This window comes from Psammomys obesus, unplaced genomic scaffold (genome assembly GCF_907164565.1).
Source record: "Psammomys obesus unplaced genomic scaffold, mPsaObe1.curated_primary_1811, whole genome shotgun sequence".
In the NCBI taxonomy this organism is placed as follows: domain Eukaryota; kingdom Metazoa; phylum Chordata; class Mammalia; order Rodentia; family Muridae; genus Psammomys; species Psammomys obesus.
Window position 1 is genome coordinate 7,935,762 of NW_026592710.1, and position 18,931 is coordinate 7,954,692.

Below are 18,931 nucleotides of genomic sequence, written 5' to 3' on the forward strand. Positions count from 1 at the left end.
TCAGAGACCCCCAGCTCACAGGACAGAAGACACATGTGGGACCTGCTAGAGAGTTGTGGAAGAGACACATTTGAAATGTCCTGGTCTGGCAATACCAACTCCAGCGTGGACTCTCTCCCGCCTGCCACATGCCAACACCCGGAGCCCCAGCGGGATGGACTGTGGTCCCCCTCAGTACCCTTGCTAGCCACTGAAGGTCTGAAAGGGCCAATGCCTTTGGCAGAACCAAAAGGTCTGGGGCCTCACAAGACACAGGTCCCAAGGTCCATCCTGTCACAACCACACAAGCCGCGTAAGGTAACTCAGGAGTTCCCAGAAGCCACGGGAGCTTTCTCGAGCCTCCATTTCCCTGTCTGACAAATTATTCCTAGAACAGCTCCTCTTATAGGGGTTGAGGCTTCTAGAAGAGCCAGTGTGATGTGTCCCGTCCTTGCTATCCGTTCTTAGTTAGCACTTTGGGAAGAAGGAGGCAAGCCTTATCGAATGGGTGGAAACACTGAGGCCGGAGCCCAGGCTTGTTCACAGCCACACCCAAAGTGGGGCCAAACTCACCTTCCCTGTTCTGAGTTCCCTAGCTGAGGTTGGCACTAAGCCGGAGTCTAAGTTAGCTTAGATGTCAACAACACAGCATGTTCCCCTGAAATAGGACTTCCTTTGGGTCAGGCCTGCTTGCTGATCTAGCCTGTGCCATCCTTGTCTACTTCCTCAGTCCAAAGTGACCTTCTCCCAGGAGTCTTGTCAACTTCCTCAGTCCAAAGTGACCTTCTCCCAGGAGTCTTCTATGCCAGAGAGCAGCAGCTGGCAATCCCGGTCACGCCTGAACCATGATTGGATTTCAGGTGAGGGCTACTTTTGGACCACTCTTATCTTAGCCTGGACACAAATGAAGCTGGATGAGTGAGTGAATCAAGGGTGCCCTATATTTGAGCATTCCTAGAGGCCACCTGTAATGGAAACAGCTCCACTCTACTGCCCCTCTGGCTCCTCAGGGGCACCTATCCTCCCTCCGTCTTCTTCCACCCTGTTACTGTCAGCTGAGTGTTAAAATGCATGCAGCGGAAATGTTGCCATTTTAGCTTTTGGTTATTAATTTTAACTATTCGTTTCTGCGCGTGTTTGCCTGTGTTTATGTCTGTGTCATGTGTGTGCCTGGTGTCTGTGGAGGTCAGAGGGGGGTGTCAAAGGCTGGAATTGGACGGTTGTGAGCCACCTTGTGGGTGCTGAATCTCTCTGCAAGAGCAGCCAGTTTTGTTTGTTTAGACAAGGGTCTCTCTGTGCGTTCCTGACGACCCTGGAACTCCCTCTCTAGACCTTGCTGGCCTAGAACTCAGAGATCACCTGCCTCTGCCACCACTAAAGGCGTGCAGCTCCATCTTAGTGTCATCTTGGTATCTTTTTCTTCCTTCCTTTCTTCCTTCCTTTTCCTTTCTTTCTTGTCAGGGTCTTGCTACGTAGCCCTGGCTGTCCTGAAACTCCCTATATCATACAGGCTTCCTGGAACTCACAGAGATCCCCTGGTCTCTGCCTCCCAAATGGTAAGATTAAAGGTATAGGCCATTTCACCCCACTGTAAAAAACAAAACAAAAACAAAAACAAAAAAAAAAAACTTTTTTAGATATAAAAATAAGTATCTTAATCTCACATCCATAACCAAGGTCCTGGCTTCTGTCCCTTCTCCTGTCTCTGAATGGCAGCCTTTTAAGCCTAGTAAGTCAGGCTATGCCCTTGGGCCCAGCCTTGATTCTGCCTGCCTTTTATGTATTCCATGGCCTGACCGTTAGTACCTTCTCTAGGAAATTTCTGCTGGAGTCCATGACCTCTTCCTCACCATCCCTGCTTTCCCTCACCTCTCAGCCACGAGGACAGATCCTATTAAAAACATGGCTGGCCTGATTTTGACACTCTTTGTCCCCAGATCATCTCAGACTCCCAGCTTCACCCCTCCACCCTCACTCCTCACTGTGCCCTGGCCACGTTCCCTCCTGACTGTCCCTCACACACGCCGAGCACCTGCCTGTCCTGGGGCTTTCACATCTGCCTTTTTCACCCATGGAGCTTCCTTTTGGTTTGTTTCCTGACTTCTTTGGCCTCTGCTCTGGTCATCTTCTCAGACCTCCCTTGGAACCTCTGCCTATTGGCACTCAGCCACGTGGTTCTGGCTCCAGCCTCCCAGCCAGTGTCCACCTTGAGAATGCAGCCTCCTCGGAGTGGGAACCTTGTCCAGCTTCCCCCTCTCTTCAGCTAACTGCAAGTAAGCCAGGTGCCTGTGTGTCAGCAGTCTCTGTGCTGGGAGATGGGGGCAAAAGTATTGAGCTGGAGGCCAGCCTGAGCTACAGGAGACCTTGTTCCTAAAACAGAAGCAAGCAGACACACACCTTTAATCCCAGCAGTAAAGAGGTGGGGCCAGTTCAGTCTCTGTGAGTTCAAGGCCAGCCTGGTCTGTATATGGAGTTTCAGGCCTGCCAGTTACTGTCTAAAATAAAATAAAAAAGAACGTGTGACCCCTGTTAAGGGTTCTGTGAGTGTGCTGTCTGTGTGGATGATTACAGCAGGGCAGGCTGGGCTCAAACAGAGCTGGCAGTCACCGTGGGTGACAAGTCCCAAGGGCGAGATGGACCCCCCAGCTCAACTCACCCACCAGTGCTTTGCCCACCAGGGTCTGTGGACAGTTCCTCTCCAGTCGCCAGTGAATCAGAGGCCTTCTTCTCTGTGCTGCAGAGGTTTCGAGAAGCCAACGAAGAGGATTGTGTTTGCAGCTCCCCTGAGTAAGCAGGGGTGCGTGGGAAGTCCTGAAGGTGGTTGTGGGAGACTCCATCGCTCGTCCAGCTCATCTTCTCTCTCCCAGAGCTGTGTTCCCAGACCTGCAAGAGAGCCGCAGTGTGGAAGAGGACCATGAGTGTGAGTGTTCACTTGCACCAGGTCACCCTGAGCTGGGGGCTGGGAGAGGGCGGCCTGGTGTCTGAGCAGTGTGGCACCCGTCCTGGCCTGAGGCTTTGGCTGGCTTTGGACCTGCCCTTTGTAACCACCTGTGTCCAGAAGCTGTCGGAGGTGGTCAGGTATAGCTCTCAGTGCCCTGGAAGACATTTCTGCCTGAACTTTGGTGTGGATCCAAGACTTTGGGAGGAAAGGGTTTGGAAAAAACATGGCGCAGAGTGGCTCCTCAGTGCATGGTGTAGCTTGTGTGCCTAGGGACAGCCCCCAAGGCCCTGGCAACAAAGCCCCCGGCTTAGGAGAACTGTGGTGTGTCATGGCACTCACAGGTGTGTACTGTTACCGTATCAATCGGCGCCTGTTTGCTGTGCCGGTGGATCTGGGTGCCCCTTGCCGCCTGTGTGGGGTACCCCGGGACCAGCAGGGCCCTGAGACTCTGGAGGAGCCTGGGCAGGTCAGGTGAGTGTTGAGAGTGTTGGGATTCCTGGGGTGGGGTGGGGTGGGGTGTTTCCCAGTGAACAGTCCCAGCAAGGGTGGGGCCTAGAATGTGGGCCCTGCTGATTCTGGTGGTGCGCCTTCTTCCTCAGGGTGAGCATTCCCCTCTCCATTCTGGATCCTCCACACCAGTATCGAATTCATAGACGGAAGAGCTTTGATGCCTCTGACACGCTGGCTCTGCCACGGGTAGGCTGCCTTCCCTAAGAGGCTGAGGCAGATATTAATGGGGCCTGAGCTATTCTTGCTTCAAGGCTCTTGGATGCTAGCAGGCTTCAGCCTTCACCTGGGCTGGTGGTGACCTCAGTCCCTGGGCAGATGTGGCGTCCGTCCCCCACATTGTCTCTAAGATGGACATCTACGTGGGCCCTATTCACTGAGCTCTCGGGCACTGCGTGAGAGCTTCTAAGAGGGCTATTCCCCAGAGCCACAGCAGCTCCTGTCTTCCCTTACTCCCACACAGGCCATGGAGGCAGAGCGGAGCGAGTGGGAGAGATGGATTTGAACCCAGACTTTTATGTGTCCCATGATCTAGTCAGGATGGGAGTCAAAAGGTGTCCTGCCCACGCCTGGTGGAGGACAGAGTGGCTGCAGTTGGGAGAAGAAAAGAGGGGAAAGACCTTTGGCTCCCAAAGTGGGTAGAGAGGGAGCATCCTCAGAATTGGGGTCCTGAGGATGGCTTAGTGAAGTCATGTAACGTGGGTGTTCAGGGCCATGTCCAGTGTGGAAAGGAATCCACTAATGTCCACATCCTCTCTTCCATCTTGGGGAGGGTTGGGGTGGCCAGGTCAACAGGGACTGAGATCGGGGTGACCTAGGGTAACAAGCCAGGAGATAGAGCTGTGGCCTCTCCTCCCAGGGAGGAGATCGTGGTGGCTCGGGTTTTCCAAAGGTGTGAATGGCCTTTAACCTTTGCTCTCCATAGCACTGTCTGCTGGGCTGGGACATCCTCCCTCCAAAGTCTGAGAAAAGCTGTGTTCCCAAGAGCCTGGACCTCTGGTCTTCTGTCTCCTGTGGAGCGCAGCGTCGTCAGCTGTCAACCACCACCAGCCCAACCCGCCTGGTAGGGTCCAGCCTGGGGTGGGAAAGTATCCAGGTGGGACTGAGCCTATTAAGATGGGTAGCCTAGGCTCTGACAAGCTGTCCCTCCAACTTTGATACTCCTTGTCACCTGCTCCACTCTAACCAGGAAGTGGCCCTCACTCCAAGGTGCAGGAGGGCCTGAGGCTGGTACTGGGCCCCACCCATTCCCTAGTAACCCCTAATATTTTCCCATTCATCTGTCCCCTGGTAGCTCCCCAACACCTCCCCATTTACCTTCTAGGCCTTGGGAGTGCAGGTCCCACCACCGATCTGGTCAGAGCCTCAGGTTCCCCGGCTCCACCCCTCCCACTAGAAGCCCCACGCATTTGCTACCCAGAAGGGGACAGTATTCTGCTGGCGCCCTTGGCATTCCCTGAGGATGTCGCACCTGAGAGCTGGAAGCCCTCAAGATGAAGCTGAAACCTGACAAGATGGGAGTGGCTCTGCTATCTCTTCTGGATTGGGCAGATGTGAGCATTCAGGCTACCTACCTCATGGGGGTCCAAAAAGTGGGAGCTCTGTGGGAGGGGAGGGGAGGAAGTGCTATGAGTGGTGTGTTAATAAAGCTCAGGGCCCTGCACTTCCTGTCCCAATGTAAGCCTGTCTTTCCTGCTGGTCCCCCTTGATGTGCGGGTGAATTGCTCTCAGCCGGGCTCGCTTTGCCTAAGGGAGATACAGGCTACCTGGAGCTGCACCCCATCACTGGCTGTGTAACGTTTCTGTGTGTGTGTGTCCTTTTTGCACTAGGATCTCATATAGCCCAGGCTGGCCTGGAACTCACAGTGTAACCAAGGGTGACCTTGAACTTCCTATCCTTCTGCCTCCAGAGTATTAGGATTATGGGTGTGTACCACTGGACCCTACTTGGGATTCTCTCTTTTTCTGTAGCTCTGGATAGATGGCTGTCTACCCGACAGATGGGGGTGTGGGTTCCCCAGGCAGGCTAGAACCAAGGTCAGTGTTAAAGTATCTCAGGCCTGGGGAGTTGGCTCAGTGGATAAGAATCCTTGCTATGTAAGTTTGAGGACCTGAGTTCGAATACCTAAGACCCATGTAAAAGCCAGATGCATAGTGAGACTTGGACATGGAGGTACCCCAAAGGCTCGTGGGCCAGTTAGTCTGGCATACATGTTGGGGAAAAACAAAAGAAAACAAACAAACAAAGAAACTCCCTACCCCAATGTGGTCTTTTGACTTTCATACTCACACATGGCATGTTTGAACCTGCAAGAGCCTCCCTGAAAAATGCGTGTCTTACTGAGCTCTCTCCTTGATCTCTGTGGGAGGGTTCTCTTGAGGTCTCTGGTATCTGCATGCTCATTTCTGGGGCCAGTTCTAGAAACTGGCCCACAACCCTAGGGAAGATAAATTGGGAAGCCAACAGCCAAGTACCACATTGGAAACGGATTTGGTAGGAGTTCGGGAGTGGGATCCTGTTTCTCCCATGCCTTATATGCTTTAGGTTGCATAATGCTAAATTTCAGCTTTGGTAAGGGTGAGAGGTGGCTGTCTGTCTTGTCTGTTATTATGAGGGGGTGCATATGCCAGTGTGCATGAGTCAGGCGTCAATCCTGGGCATCAAACTCCGGTCCTCAGGCTTGCTCAAGCCATCCTGCCAGGACCAGAATTCTTGTTCAGCTTCCCTCATTTCACCAGGGCAAACTCTGTCCTCATTAAATTTACCTCCCAATGTCCATTTCCTCTTGTTGCTGGCAGCCATCATTCTCTCTGCGTCTCTGAATTTAACTAGTCTAGGAACTTTACACAACTGGAATCAAGCAACATCTATTCTCGATTACTGGCTTATTTCACTGTATGGAGTATCTTTCTGTTTCATCCATAGTGTCATGTGTCAGGATTTCCTTAATGATTTTCGTTTCTGAAAGAAAACGAGGCTATTAAGTATATAGACAGGGGTGGTAGACTGGTTAATAATAAGACGACAGCACACTTTCACACTTTTCTTTTTTCCTTCATTTTGAAGGTTGAATAATATTCTGCTTTGTGGCTGTTCCACATTTTGTTTAACCTTTTTTTTTTTTTTTTTTTTTTTTTTTTTTATGAAACCAGAATTGGCCTTGAAGTCCTGATCCTCCTGCCTGTACCTTTACTTAGGATTACAGGTGTGTGCTGCTTCACCAAATTTCTTTTGTTTATTTGCTGTTTGTTTATTTATTTCCTGACCCTTCTGAGAGTGTGTATAGCATGAATGGCAACATTATTTACTTCTAAGACAAGTGTTCTGTGATACTCTGATGTTCTGGGAATTTACATTTTGGTCCAACTCAAGGTCTTCCTTGGCCTGGCCCTTGGCTTCCTCTGAGCATTTCAGCCCACATGGAGGAGAGCAGAGCATGTGGCTTCAGAAACATCCCCTCCCAACATTGTGACCTGGGGAATATTGTGTGACTTCCTGAGCTGGCTTTCATCACCTATAAAAGTATGACAGTGCCAAGGAGGGGTGATGTGGACAACAGAGCTACCACCTGATGGGCTGTGGTTCGCTTTACCTGTCTGTGACCATAGGAACAGCACACCGGGCCCTGCAGACTTTAGCCCTGTGGTATCTAGAGGCTTTGTCCTCATGATCTTGTGGCTGGGACCTGAGCTGGGGGTCTCCATCCAGCATCAAGAAAGAGGATCTGAATCTGGACTTGGTGTCAAAGAGGTAGCAGTGTCTCTTGAGTTAAAGTCAGCTTAATCTGCAGAGTACATTCCAGGATAGCCAGGGCTACACACAAGGAAACCCTGTCTGGAAAAACTAAAAAGAGAGAAGGAGAAGAAGGAGGAGGTGAAAGAGGAGGAGGAGGAGGAAGAAGAAGCAGCAAAAGCAGCTACCACTCCCGGGTGGTGTCATGACTTTAATCCCAGCACTCAGGGAGGCAGAGGCAGCCAGACTGATGTGAGTTCAAAGCCAGCCTGTTCTGTGAGTCCAGGAAAGTCAAGGCTATACGGAGACACCCTGTCTTGGAGGGGGAAAAAAGAGGACTTGGCCACTTAGCCCAGCCCATGAAAGAGTTAAGGCATGATCAAGGTATGGATGACTTCTACTGGCTTTGTGTGAAACCATTGTAACAACATTGAAGGTTTTAAGTTGGATCATCATAAGTAGGGGATGTTTGCACCCAGGGAGACATGAAGGCTCTCCTTGGCCCTTCCTGCCCTCTGCTGTAGCCTGTTCTAGCATCATAATCACTCCCCCCATCCCCCTAAGGATAAAGCACTGAATTTCCTCTTGTTCAGCCTTCCCTAGGCTTTTTGCCTTTGCCTGTCTGGGAACACATAGGGAATGAATGAATCTTACTGTTTTTGGACTCAGGAGCTCTGTCCACAGAGAGGAAGAAGGGCTGTGGGTGACTAGGGCTTTCCCGGTGGCCAGCACCTGAGGGCTGAGGCTGCCAAGGATGTATGAGGTGCACAGGAAACCAAAAGGGGAAAGCCAGACTGCTGTGGCCAGTGAGCGTGGCCTGAGGTGGGTCCACAGCAACAGGTTTTCTGTGATGGTTTGAGTGGAATGGAGCCATCCTGGCAGGAACGAGGCTATCAAACCGTCAAAGCAATGAGCCCCAAGAAACTGGAATTGCCCTGAATCTCATGCTGGGAGAAGGAGAAGCTGCCATAAAAAAAGAAAAGTGACAGGCCAGTGGTGGGAAGGACCACGCCTTGACCAGGCCTCCTTACCCAACATCCACATCTCTCCTTCTACTTTAACAAAAGCCTCATGTTAGAACCCAGAAGATGGATTTGGTTGTGGGTTGGGGGGAAAGTGGTGACCACGTTGAATAAAAAAAACATTTTTTTTTTCCTGCTTTTCACTATTTTAAGATTGACTGTTGTGGAAAGGCACCTGGATCTGGCTTGTTAGGATGCTATGACCCAATAATGCTTGTAAAACTTGTGGTGAGCTAGCCAAGAACTGAACCTTGAGATCTGGCTGGCAGTCAGAACAAATCCAATCCCTTCTTGACCCCAGAGTATTTCAGGTTCCTTCTGATCTGTTTCTAATGGTGCCGATGACAGGTTCCTTTTCTCTGAGGCAGCAGAAACTGCTTTTCCCAGCCTCTGCCTTTGGGACAGGCACCTGCTCCCCTGTGGAGGCTGCTGTGTCTGCTGGGCAGGGCTCGGGACTCATCAAGTCTCAGCCTGGGGAGGAAGAGAAGAGGAGGCCTGAAGAATTTTCCAGGGCTAAGATCCGATGTGTCTGTGGGGTCCTTCCAGCTGAGGAAGGTGAATAGCAAGGAAAGGCACTTAACTGTGGGTTTGGAAGCCTCCCTGCTGTTGTAGGAAACATAGTATGCACTTATGCATATATGCAAATGATCCAGAATAAAGACCCAGGGGTCCCACTCTCTTTCATCCTCTGGAGCATGGTGGCCCCCGCCACAATTCGGAGCTCATCTGTCTCTTTCCTGTGTCTATCGGTATGTCTCTGTGCCATTATCAGCAACATTTAACTCCTCCACCTCCTGGGAGGTTTCTTTCCACAGAGGGAGAGGCAGCAGGGCACAAGCTTCCTGTTCTCATGGGCTCCGTGCTGGCTGTGGGTGGAAGGACACTGCCTGGGGCTCAGCGGATGCCCCTATCTTAGGACACTCTGAGCCTGAGCCTGTTTCTTTGCCTGTCTAGTGGGGTCCAGCACTACCCGCATGGGATGTTTGGAGGATGGAGGGATGTGACTGATGAGACATAGGAGCTTAAGGTCCCCACCTGGACTCCTGTCAGCCTTTGGTCTTTCTCCACCATCTCCTGACCCAGGCTGGGTGGGCTCACCAGCTCTTCCTGCCTTGCTGGGCTGGGACTCCTGAGGGTGGGGTCTCCAGGTATGGACTGTCCCGAGCTTCCCCCTCTCAAGAGGCTCAGTGGTCACTAACACAGGGAGAGTTCACCACATTCTGACCCACAGAGGAGGTTCAGTAGTGGCCCTTGAAATACATGTCCACCTGGGACCTCGGAACGGGACCCTGTGTGGAAGAGCCTTCCTGGGTGCATTGCAGGCGTCTTGAGTAAGACTGTCTTGTGTTAGGGAGGGCTCATCTCCAACCACGAATGTCTGCCTGAGTGACAGGTACTACAAGTGGTGGCATATACCTAAAATCTCAGCCTCTCACACACCCGTATGTGAATAAAAACTTGAAAAGAAGCTGTGTCTGCAGAGACTCCGTGATTAGAACTGCAGTTCTGTGGAGAGCTTGGAAGGGTGTAGGTCCAAAGGCTAGTTACTTTGTCGTGGGCTAGCCCTCCAGAACAGCCATTCCTCCTTGACACTGACATCTTGTGACTGAAAGCTGAAAAATCCCCTTAGAATCTATTAACGTAGCAGACTGTTAGCTCGCTGCCAACCCAAAAGCTCAAATGGTATCTTGAGCATATAGAAAAGCTTCCCCTGTCGTCTCTCTGTACCTGCCTCTCGGATGTATTCACCAATGTGTTTTAAACGCACCTTGATTTATGACTTCCTTTTGTAAAACTCTCGAAAGCCTCATGAAACTGCTTCCACATCAGAAGATGGAATTTGGGGCAACCTGAATCTGTGTTTCCAGGCCGTGGTCACTCAAAACGGCGTCAGGATCAACTGTCTCTCATTCTCATTAAGATGAGAACTGTGGGGTTTTTTGAACTAAGATGCACCCTCCCTCATGTTCCTGTATCCACACATGCCCCAACACACGTACACAAGCATGCACGCACACACGTGCTTCAGGAGGCATCACCTTCATCACCATGGCCCCCGAACTGAGTCATTTAACAGCCTTGGGGCTGCATGTCTTTCACAGAAACCGCCGTTGGGCTTCTCTGTAGCCGAGGCCTCGAACTCAGTTTCTCTTGGTCTCGCTTTTCATTTTGACTGCAAAGGGCTGTTTTTGATCTCTCTTCTGTGGTTTTGACAGAGCCGTGGCTTGTGCTCAAACCGCTAGCCTCAAGGCCACCACCTGCCTCTCTGGTCAGTCCGCTTGGGCTGGGAGAGGCCCAGAACTTCCCTGCTGGCCAACCCAGCGGTTTGAGAGTTAGAAGGTAGAGAGGAAGGAGACAGGAAGAGCAGAAATGATGTCATGGTGGAGGAGTGCAGGGACAGACCCTGGTAAGTATGTCATTCAAATTTTCTCATCTTGGGCTGCTGAGGGTCATCCGAGAAGTGCTGGTTCAGAGAATTATGACATGAGCTAGCTGGGGATGCCAAGCGGGGTGCCTGGGATCACCAGCTGATGGCACAGCTTCCCCAGGGCTACTGCCACCCGCACACCCCATCCCCCGCCGTCAGATTTGGGGGTCTTCCTGTTGGTGCTTACACACCCTTCCTGCAGCTAAGTGGGATCTTGGGTCCATTGCTGCTGCTGGTGTGATACCCACGAACACTCTGGGCTGAGGCTGATGCCACCTGCTCAGGCGTCTTTGAGACCCCAGCTCCCTTCCTTCCTTCTTCCCTCCAGGGTGTGTGAAGCTGGAAACAGCACAGAAAAAAGCCCATCACGAGGAGCGGGGAGTGAAGTGCCCTCTGTTCTTTTTCCTTCTTTGAGACAGGATTTATGAAGCTCAGGCTGGCCTCGAACTCTATGTGCAGCTGAGGTTGATCTTGGGCCCCAATCCTCCCACCTTTGCCTCAAAAAGCTCTGGGATTACAGGCCTATGTAACCATACCCACTTGTTCTGTTTCCTTCCCCACTTCTCTCTCCTCCTCCCCGTCACCCTTCTCTGTTTCCCTTTTTCTCTTCCTTCCAATGCTGGGAATTGAACCCAGGGCCTCATGCATGCTAGACAAACACTCTACCCCTGAACTATACTCTCAGGCTTTATTTTTTTTCTGATATGACTTTGAACAAGTCACCTCTAAACTCAGGACTTTTTTTTTTTTTCTTTTGAGACAGGTTATCACTGTGTAGCACTGGCTGGCCTTAGTCTCACAGAGATCTTCATGCCTCCCATCCCCTGGATGCTGGGATTATAAAATGGACATCTTCACACCTGTCTCAACTCAATATCTTTTTAAAAAGCAGTTATTTTTATGTGTGTGTGTATGTCCATGTAAGTATGTTCCGAGTGTGTGTGTGTGTGTGTGTGTGTGTGTGTGTGCGTGCATGTGTGCCCTCTGAGGTTAGTTGGACTAACAGGCAGTTAGTCTCAGTGTGAGTGCTGAGAACCAAATTCAGGTCTTCTAGCAGAGCAACAAGAGCTCTTAGCGGCTGGGCCATCTCTCTAGCCTCCTCAACTCAAAACTGCCTTTCACTATGCCCACTTGGTGTGGTGTGGGGCAGAGAGGTGTGCGCAGCCTCAGCTGTGTCCCCCACACCTCCAACCTGTGTGCTGAGTGCTGGACTCCCTACCACAGAGCTGCATCTGGAGGGGAAGCCTTTAGGAAGGTGAGCAGGTTAGGAGAGGCCCTACTGCTGTAAGATCGCTGTCCTTTTCAACAGGGACTTCAGCAAGATGCAAGCACAAAAAAAAAAAAAAAAACCAAACCAAACCAAAACCCCGTGAGAGGGTGTCGTCTACCAGCCAAGAAGAGAGACCTTGAGGAAAGGCAGCCCACCAACATCTGGACTTCAGCCTCCAGAACCAGGAGCAGTTAGATTTCTGCTGGGCGAGCATCCCCGTCTCTGCTGTTATGTCATAGGCCAGGCAGACCAACGGAGCCTACTCCAGGCCCACTGTCCCTGGTCTGGAAATGCTTGAGACTAGAACTAGCTTAGACATCAGGATTTTAAAATGTTTACATACGTGACGAGACATCTTGGACACGAGGCAAGATTCAAGCATGTGACTCAAGTGTGTTTTACACACATGCACCTGTGGTGGTGGGGGAAATGCCTGACACCCGGGCCAGTGAGATGGCCATTCAGGTAAAAGTCCTCACTGCACAAGCCTGAGTTCTGTCCCATGGATGACAGACAGACAGACAGATAGATGAGAGGGAGAGAGGAGGGGCTGACAAAAGCAACTTAAGGCAGGCTTTTAAGGATTATAAAACTTAAGATTTATAATCTTCCTGCCTCTACTTCCCTAAACATTAGGTTTATGGGCTTATGCTGCCACACAGGGGTTTTCTGAAGTGCAGGGGACTGAACCCGGGGCCTCCCTCACAATACAGAAACACCACAGAGAACTCCTCCCTCAGCCTGGACCCCAAAAGCTGCCCCCCTTTTTTTTCTTTTACACGCCTGAATACCTCCAATTACACATCAACTTTCTTGACACGAGCTGAGTCTCTGTGTGCTGTTTGTTTTCATCTGAGTCCCGGGGAAGGCCACAGGGACTAGCTGAGGCAAAGAAAAGCCGTCCTGTGCAATGCAGTGCTCCCCACACGGGGCCCCGGGGTCTGACCTGGTCATTTGGAGATGAGGGCCCCACTCCTAGGCAGCATGAACCAGTGAGCTGCAAGGCAGGCTTGAAACAGCAGGCACGAGATGACTCACCCGGCACTATTTCTCACCCAGCATTTCTCGATCTGATTGGGCTGCTCACAGGCGGAGCCCCTTTCCTTCTCAGAGCTGAGTCAGCAGCTGGACTGGCTTTGCCTGCTTCTGGCCCCCTCCGGGACTCATTCTCCTTGTCTTCAACATTGGGGTCCCCTGGGGCTGCTAGAAGCCCCCCTAAAGCCTTCCTTATGATCTTCTCAGCATCCCCTTTCACCTCTTCCTCTATTTAGGTCTTAGGAAGCATCCTCTTCAGAGAAGCCCTCCCCTACCACTGTCCCCTCAGTCAGAACTGGCTGTCCTCACAGTTGCCTGCTCTCTTTCAGGATGGCCACCTTCTCCAGCTCCTTGGAAGCCAAGTCTAGCCTGGGCCCATTGTCTCGCTTCTTGCTTCTTGTTCACAGCCAATCGTCAGTCAGCTGTCTCAGTTCTACCCCAAAATTGGCCCAGAATCTGGTTCCTTCTCACTGCGCCTGCCTGGTGGGAGCCTCCCTCTCCCTCACCCTGATGTAGTAGAGAACACCTATGTGCCCTTCCCCCATGTCTATTCTCAACATAGCAGATCTCAAGAGACCCCATGGAGACACTCCAGAGTGTCCTCTCAGCAGGTGGAGGATCCTGCCCACCCTCACCCTGCTAGCCCCAGTGGAAGCTCCCTCAGAACCTTTGCACCTTCTTTGCCTGCCTGGCTCTTTCTCTTGCTTCAAGGAAGCCACTTTCCAGGGAAGTCTTTCTGGTCACATGGTATAATGAAGCGATGAATGTTTCTACTTCGCCCACATGAAGGATGTGCTATACCAGATGTCCATCTGCTCCAGCATACTCCACCATTTCTTTTTCTTTTTTCTTTTCTTTTCTTTCTTTTTTCTTTCTTTCTTTCTTTCTTTCTTTCTTTCTTTCTTTCTTTCTTTCTTTCTTTCTTTCTTTCTTTTTTTCTTTCTTTCTTTCTTTCTTTCTTTCTTTTTTTGTTATCTTGACCATGGCTCCTTGGACATGTCAAGGGCAAAGAAGCTGCACCAGGCATTTGGTTTTGTTTTGACACAGGACCTCATGTTTCCTGGTCGAGCCTTGAATTCCCTTTGTAGCTACAGACGAGCATGAACCCCCACCCCCATCCTTCTACTCTCACCTCTTCCTCCCCAAAGCTGTGATTAACCTCTTCCCAGGAGCTAACCCAGGACTTCATGCATGCTACATCCCAGTCTCTGCATCTGGCACTTGGGGTGATGGTGATGTGTATGAGATGTGCAATTGTTCACGAAGCATCCCATGAGGCTGCAGCCACAGCCAAGTGGGCCCCGGGGTCCCTGGCACCTCTCTCCGTAGTAGAGTCTGAATCCCTGAGTTCGAGTCCTTGCTTCCTGATGGTGATATGCAGGAGTCATCAGTCAGATCAAGAGCCACAGATGAATGCAGAGAGGCTGATGGTGGCCAAGGGACTGCTGTTGTCCCTCGGGGTCTGGGTCAGTCAGGTGGCAGAAAAGTGGAGCCTCCCATCCCTGCTCTCTGGAGACCTGAGATGCCTACTAATGCCAACTTGAAACACAGTGAGTTGTTGGGAGTTCTGGGTGACAAATGGGTTTTTCTCAGTTGTCAGTGTTACTAGAGGTGACATCAGGAGCCTCAGATCCAGCTGAAGCCTGAGTGGGGGTTAACACCTCCCTTTCCCCAGATCTCTGGGATTTCATGGCTGGGGCTCTCAGGCTAGAGCAGTCCTTTAAGCCTTGGACCTTCTGTTTGAAAGGAGAGGAGTCCTGGTTGGTCTTGGCCCTACCTGGCTGCTTATGGCCATTGACTAGGGAACTCTCTGAGGGATTTTCTGAGAGAGCCAGTCATGGGTGGACAGGGTCTTTCCTCACCACATACGTCCAGCCTGGTGTAGTGACAGCGGGGATGATGGCTTTGAGGGCCAGCCACAGCTAGCTCCCTCAGGGGTTTGCCTTTTCAGTGTTGCCCTTCCTGGTCTGATCGACATGCCCACGGAGGGAGCCCCAGCAGCAGATCTCACACCCTCTGTCATGTCTCTTCGGTTCCTTGCTCTTGGCCACCATTAGGGCCACCCATTTACATCTACCACTTGAAGTATGATCTACACTGGCCACACATTCAGTTTTGAATGAGTGAATTTAAGTCATGTAGCAAGAATAATTGAAAATAATAAGCCCTGGTGAGGCAGGACAATCTCTGTGAGTTCAAGGCCATCCTGGTCCACATAGCGAGCATCACAGAGAGACCCGGTTTCAAAAACAACAAATCGAAAAAGAATAAATAGCAAGTGATGATAGATTGATGGCAAAACATCACTAAACTGGGCTCTTGAAACATCCAACAGAAATTGTCTGGGGAAGCCCCTCTGAGGCAGCCAGCTGGAGTTCCCAGTAGAGAGTCCTGGGCAGAGCAAGAGTCCCCTGGGTGAGGCTTACAAGAAATACAACAAATAGCAACTGGGATATGACATCACCAACTGGGGTCTCACAACATCTAACAGAAGCTAACTGGGGAAGCTGAGGCAGTCAGCTAGAATTCTAAAGGAGCTTTCTTTCTAGGGCTGACCTTCTGGCTTCTTTCCCTCTATAGGCACTTTCCCATCACGGAATGGTAGCTATGGTCACTTGTTGGAAATGGCTGCGCTTGTAGCTGTTCTCAAGGATGCATGGTTTTAGTGTTGGGAGTATTTCTGTCTTCTTCCCTTCCGGTGTCAGAGTTAAGGGGATCAGCCCGTCCCCAAACAAGGGTTCTTGGTGACACTTTCACACAAATGTGCTAGAGTCTGAAATGGTTCTGGAGCCTGCTTCTCAGTGGGCTTAAACACACCAATGTTTACTAATACGGGCGTCACAAAGGGAGGCTCAGTCTCTGTCACACCCCCCTTCCTGTCCTGGCACGAGTGAGCCTGCGGTGTAGAGGGGCACCATGGTTGTGTGTGAGGACCCACATAAAAGAAGGTGAGAACTGACTCCTGCAAGCTGTCTTCTGACCTCCACACACGTGCTGTCCCACCACCCAGATAAACAAACAAACAAACAAACAAACAAACACATAACAACAAGAAGATTTACTTATCTCTACTGAGGGTGTAGTAGACCTATTTATTTTAAATTTATTTATTTACTAGTTTTTGTTCTTTTGTGACAGGGTCTTGTGTAGCCCAGGATGGCCTCAAATTAAAAAGAAGCATTCTTTTTAAAAAGCTTAATTTATTTTTATGTGTATGAGTATTTTGCCTACATGCAAGAGTAAATACCATATGTGTGCCTGGTGCTTATGGAAGTCAGAAGAGGGCATCAGTGCCCTGGAATTGGAGTTACATAAGCTACTGTGCAAGTCCTTGGAACCAACCTAGGTCCTCTGCAACAAAAACAAGTTTTCTTAACTGCTGAGCCACCTCTACAGCCCCCAACTTCAATTTCTTTGATCCTCTTGTTTCCAATTTTCTTCTTGTAGTTTTTAGAGACAGGGTTTCTCTGTGTATCCCTGACTGTCTTGGAATGCCTTCTGTTGACAGGCTGTCCTCAAACTCAGAGATTTGTCTGCCCCTGCCTCCTGAACGCTGGGATTAAGATAGTGTGCCACCATGTTCGTTTTTTTTCTCTTACTTTCACCCCAGCATCTAGCGCCTGAGTCTTCATTGCTAAAACTGAATATTTGGAATTTTGTTTAAAACTATTTTGACTCTCCAACTTGTGGCGTGACCCTATGGACAAAGAGATCTTTCCAGCTGTGGACAAACTGAAAAGCCATCAGATTTGTTAAGTCACCTGGAAGTCCTCAAGGAGAGAGTTAAAGGTGGGAAGTACTGTAATAGAAGGCTTTAGGACCCTGTATAGTACTTCTTTAGATGGCTTGAAAATAGAAGCAGGAAATAAAAAGCTAAACAATTGAACTGAAATTGGCTCAATATGGATTAAGAGTATTATTATTTTGGTATTTTACACTTTATTCTTAATAGCCACAATGGCTTACTGTATCAACTCAAAGAAAAAAAGCTTTAGACATACAGAAAAAAGAAAAATATGAAGAGTATTGATAAGATACAAACATTAGAAGAAAAATTAGAGAGACTTATAAACAAAAATGAGAAAAAATACTTAGACACAGACAAAGGAATCTAGACAAGTCTTAGAAAGACCTAAGAAAAATAGATAAGACAGAGGAATTTAGACAAGAGCCTACCATGATACCACATATTGAGACTGAAAAGGGATAATTCAAAGTTGTTAGAAAACCAACCTTAGTTTATCCAGTTTCCATATAAGACATAGTAGAAGATGATAAGTACCCCCAAGGTTATGGAGAAGTTAAATGGTATTTTATAGAAACATTAGAGTTGAGGAGATTTAAGGAAGCAATAATTTCATATGATATAAACTCACCCAATGTGAAGCAGATATTAAAATCTTGGACAACTCAGAATGGAATTATCCTTAAAGACTGGAAAGATTTTGCAACAACAATATTGGAAGCTGGTCCTCAATTACAATGGCAAACATGGTGGAAAGAGAAGCTAGGGCCACAGAACAGTGAAATCAGGCTAGAGGTATTACTATTTCCCAGAATCAGTTGCTAGGTGAAGGTCAACATGGTGATTCACAAAAGCAGCTTGAATTTGATGATCATGCGTTGGTGCTATGCCACTTAACAGCTGTATATTCCTGGGGTAAAGTTGAAGAATCAGGAAAGAGTTCTGAGCAATTTACTAAAATTATACAAGGCCAAAAAGAAACCTTCACTGATATTTTACAAAGATTAATTTCAGCTGTAAATAGAATAGTATCAGATTCAGAAGTCAGAAAAATACTGATTGAATCTTTGGGTTATGAAAATGGTAATTCAGAATGAAAAACAGTGATTAGACCTTTAAAGGCAATAGAAATGGATTAGAGAGATGGCTGGTATTGGACCTTACATTTGTGATGCTGCTCTGACAGAAGTAATTTCTAAGAAAATAAAAATGTCTGTTTTAACTGTGGTAAACAAGGGCATTTGAGAAGAGATTGTAGGCGAGGCGCTCCTACAGACAATGTTTTGTTTTGTTTCCTAGAAATAATCCAAAAAGAAGGCCCCGTTGGAACGTGCAGAAGGTGTGACAAAGGCTACCATTGGACTAATGAATGCAGATCAACAAGGGATAGACAAAATAACCCTTTGCTATTGGCCCTAACATTAAATGTGGTTCAATTATTCTGTATCAGTGTCAGAGGAATCCACAAAGCAATCAAAAGATTCAATGCCTGTTGTTAAAAACAACCCTGCTCTGGATGTAATCAAGGACAGGACAGCTTTAGTAGATAAAACAAAAAATTCAAGAGAGACCAGAAAACAAGTATTTTAGCAAACTGCTATAAATGGTCAGACACTGAAACTAAAAATAACAAATAAATGAAATTGAAGATTTAATAGACACAAAAACAAGCATAACAATTTTACCAAATTCTTGATATCCAGATTGGCCTCTTCAGGAGGTAAATATTCAGCTTCTAGAGACTGGAGCTTTATTTCAGGTAAAACAAAGTGCAAGACAAGATGAGTCAAGTGTATAGGGCTAGAAGGACAAGTAGGAAAATTAAAGCCATATGTGTCTAATATTACCATGAATTTATGGGGATGTGACTTGTTGCAACAGTGGAAGACACAGATTAACATTCCTCCAATCTCAGAAACAAACCATAATATAAAGAATGCTTTTGACAAAAATATTAAAAGGTATTATCAAGAACAGTCAGACTGTCTAAGGTTGTCCATAAGCAGGACAGGACAGGTGTTGGTCTTTCAGAGGTACTAACTGCCGTAACTTCAAAATGGCTAACTGACAAGCCTGTATGGGTGGATCAATGGCCTATGACAAAAAAATTTACAGGTACTAGAATAGCAGCTATATGTTCAACACACTAGGAATTTATTGGTCCATGAAATTCTCCTGTATTTGTTATTTTTTAAAAAATGCCAGGAAAATAGAGAATGTTCACAGATTTAAGAGCCATAAATAAGATGATTCAGTCAATGGGCTCTTTTT

At 48.7% G+C, this 18,931-nt stretch overlaps 1 protein-coding gene across 3 annotated transcripts in view; it reads left to right on the forward strand.

Moving 5' to 3' along the window:
* The window catches only part of Miip (migration and invasion inhibitory protein), an 8,452-nt gene extending 1,834 nt beyond the window's left edge, over window positions 1-6,618 (forward strand). Inside the window, exons 1-9 of one of the 3 annotated variants that reach the window (XR_008721012.1) lie at window positions 7-297; window positions 710-839; window positions 2,658-2,766; window positions 2,847-2,899; window positions 3,262-3,391; window positions 3,520-3,616; window positions 4,353-4,490; window positions 4,752-4,980; window positions 6,581-6,618. Coding sequence is in view for 2 of the 3 variants with exons in the window: in XM_055615030.1 (XP_055471005.1) it covers window positions 34-297; window positions 710-839; window positions 2,658-2,766; window positions 2,847-2,899; window positions 3,262-3,391; window positions 3,520-3,616; window positions 4,353-4,490; window positions 4,752-4,823 (993 nt within the window). In the remaining variant the exon portion in view is untranslated. Of the gene's footprint in view, window positions 298-709; window positions 840-2,657; window positions 2,767-2,846; window positions 2,900-3,261; window positions 3,392-3,519; window positions 3,617-4,352; window positions 4,491-4,751; window positions 5,157-6,580 lie in introns of those variants that run through there. The other 2 variants (XM_055615031.1, XM_055615030.1) reach the window with 2 other exon arrangements.
* The last annotated feature ends 12,313 nt before the right edge of the window (window positions 6,619-18,931 follow it).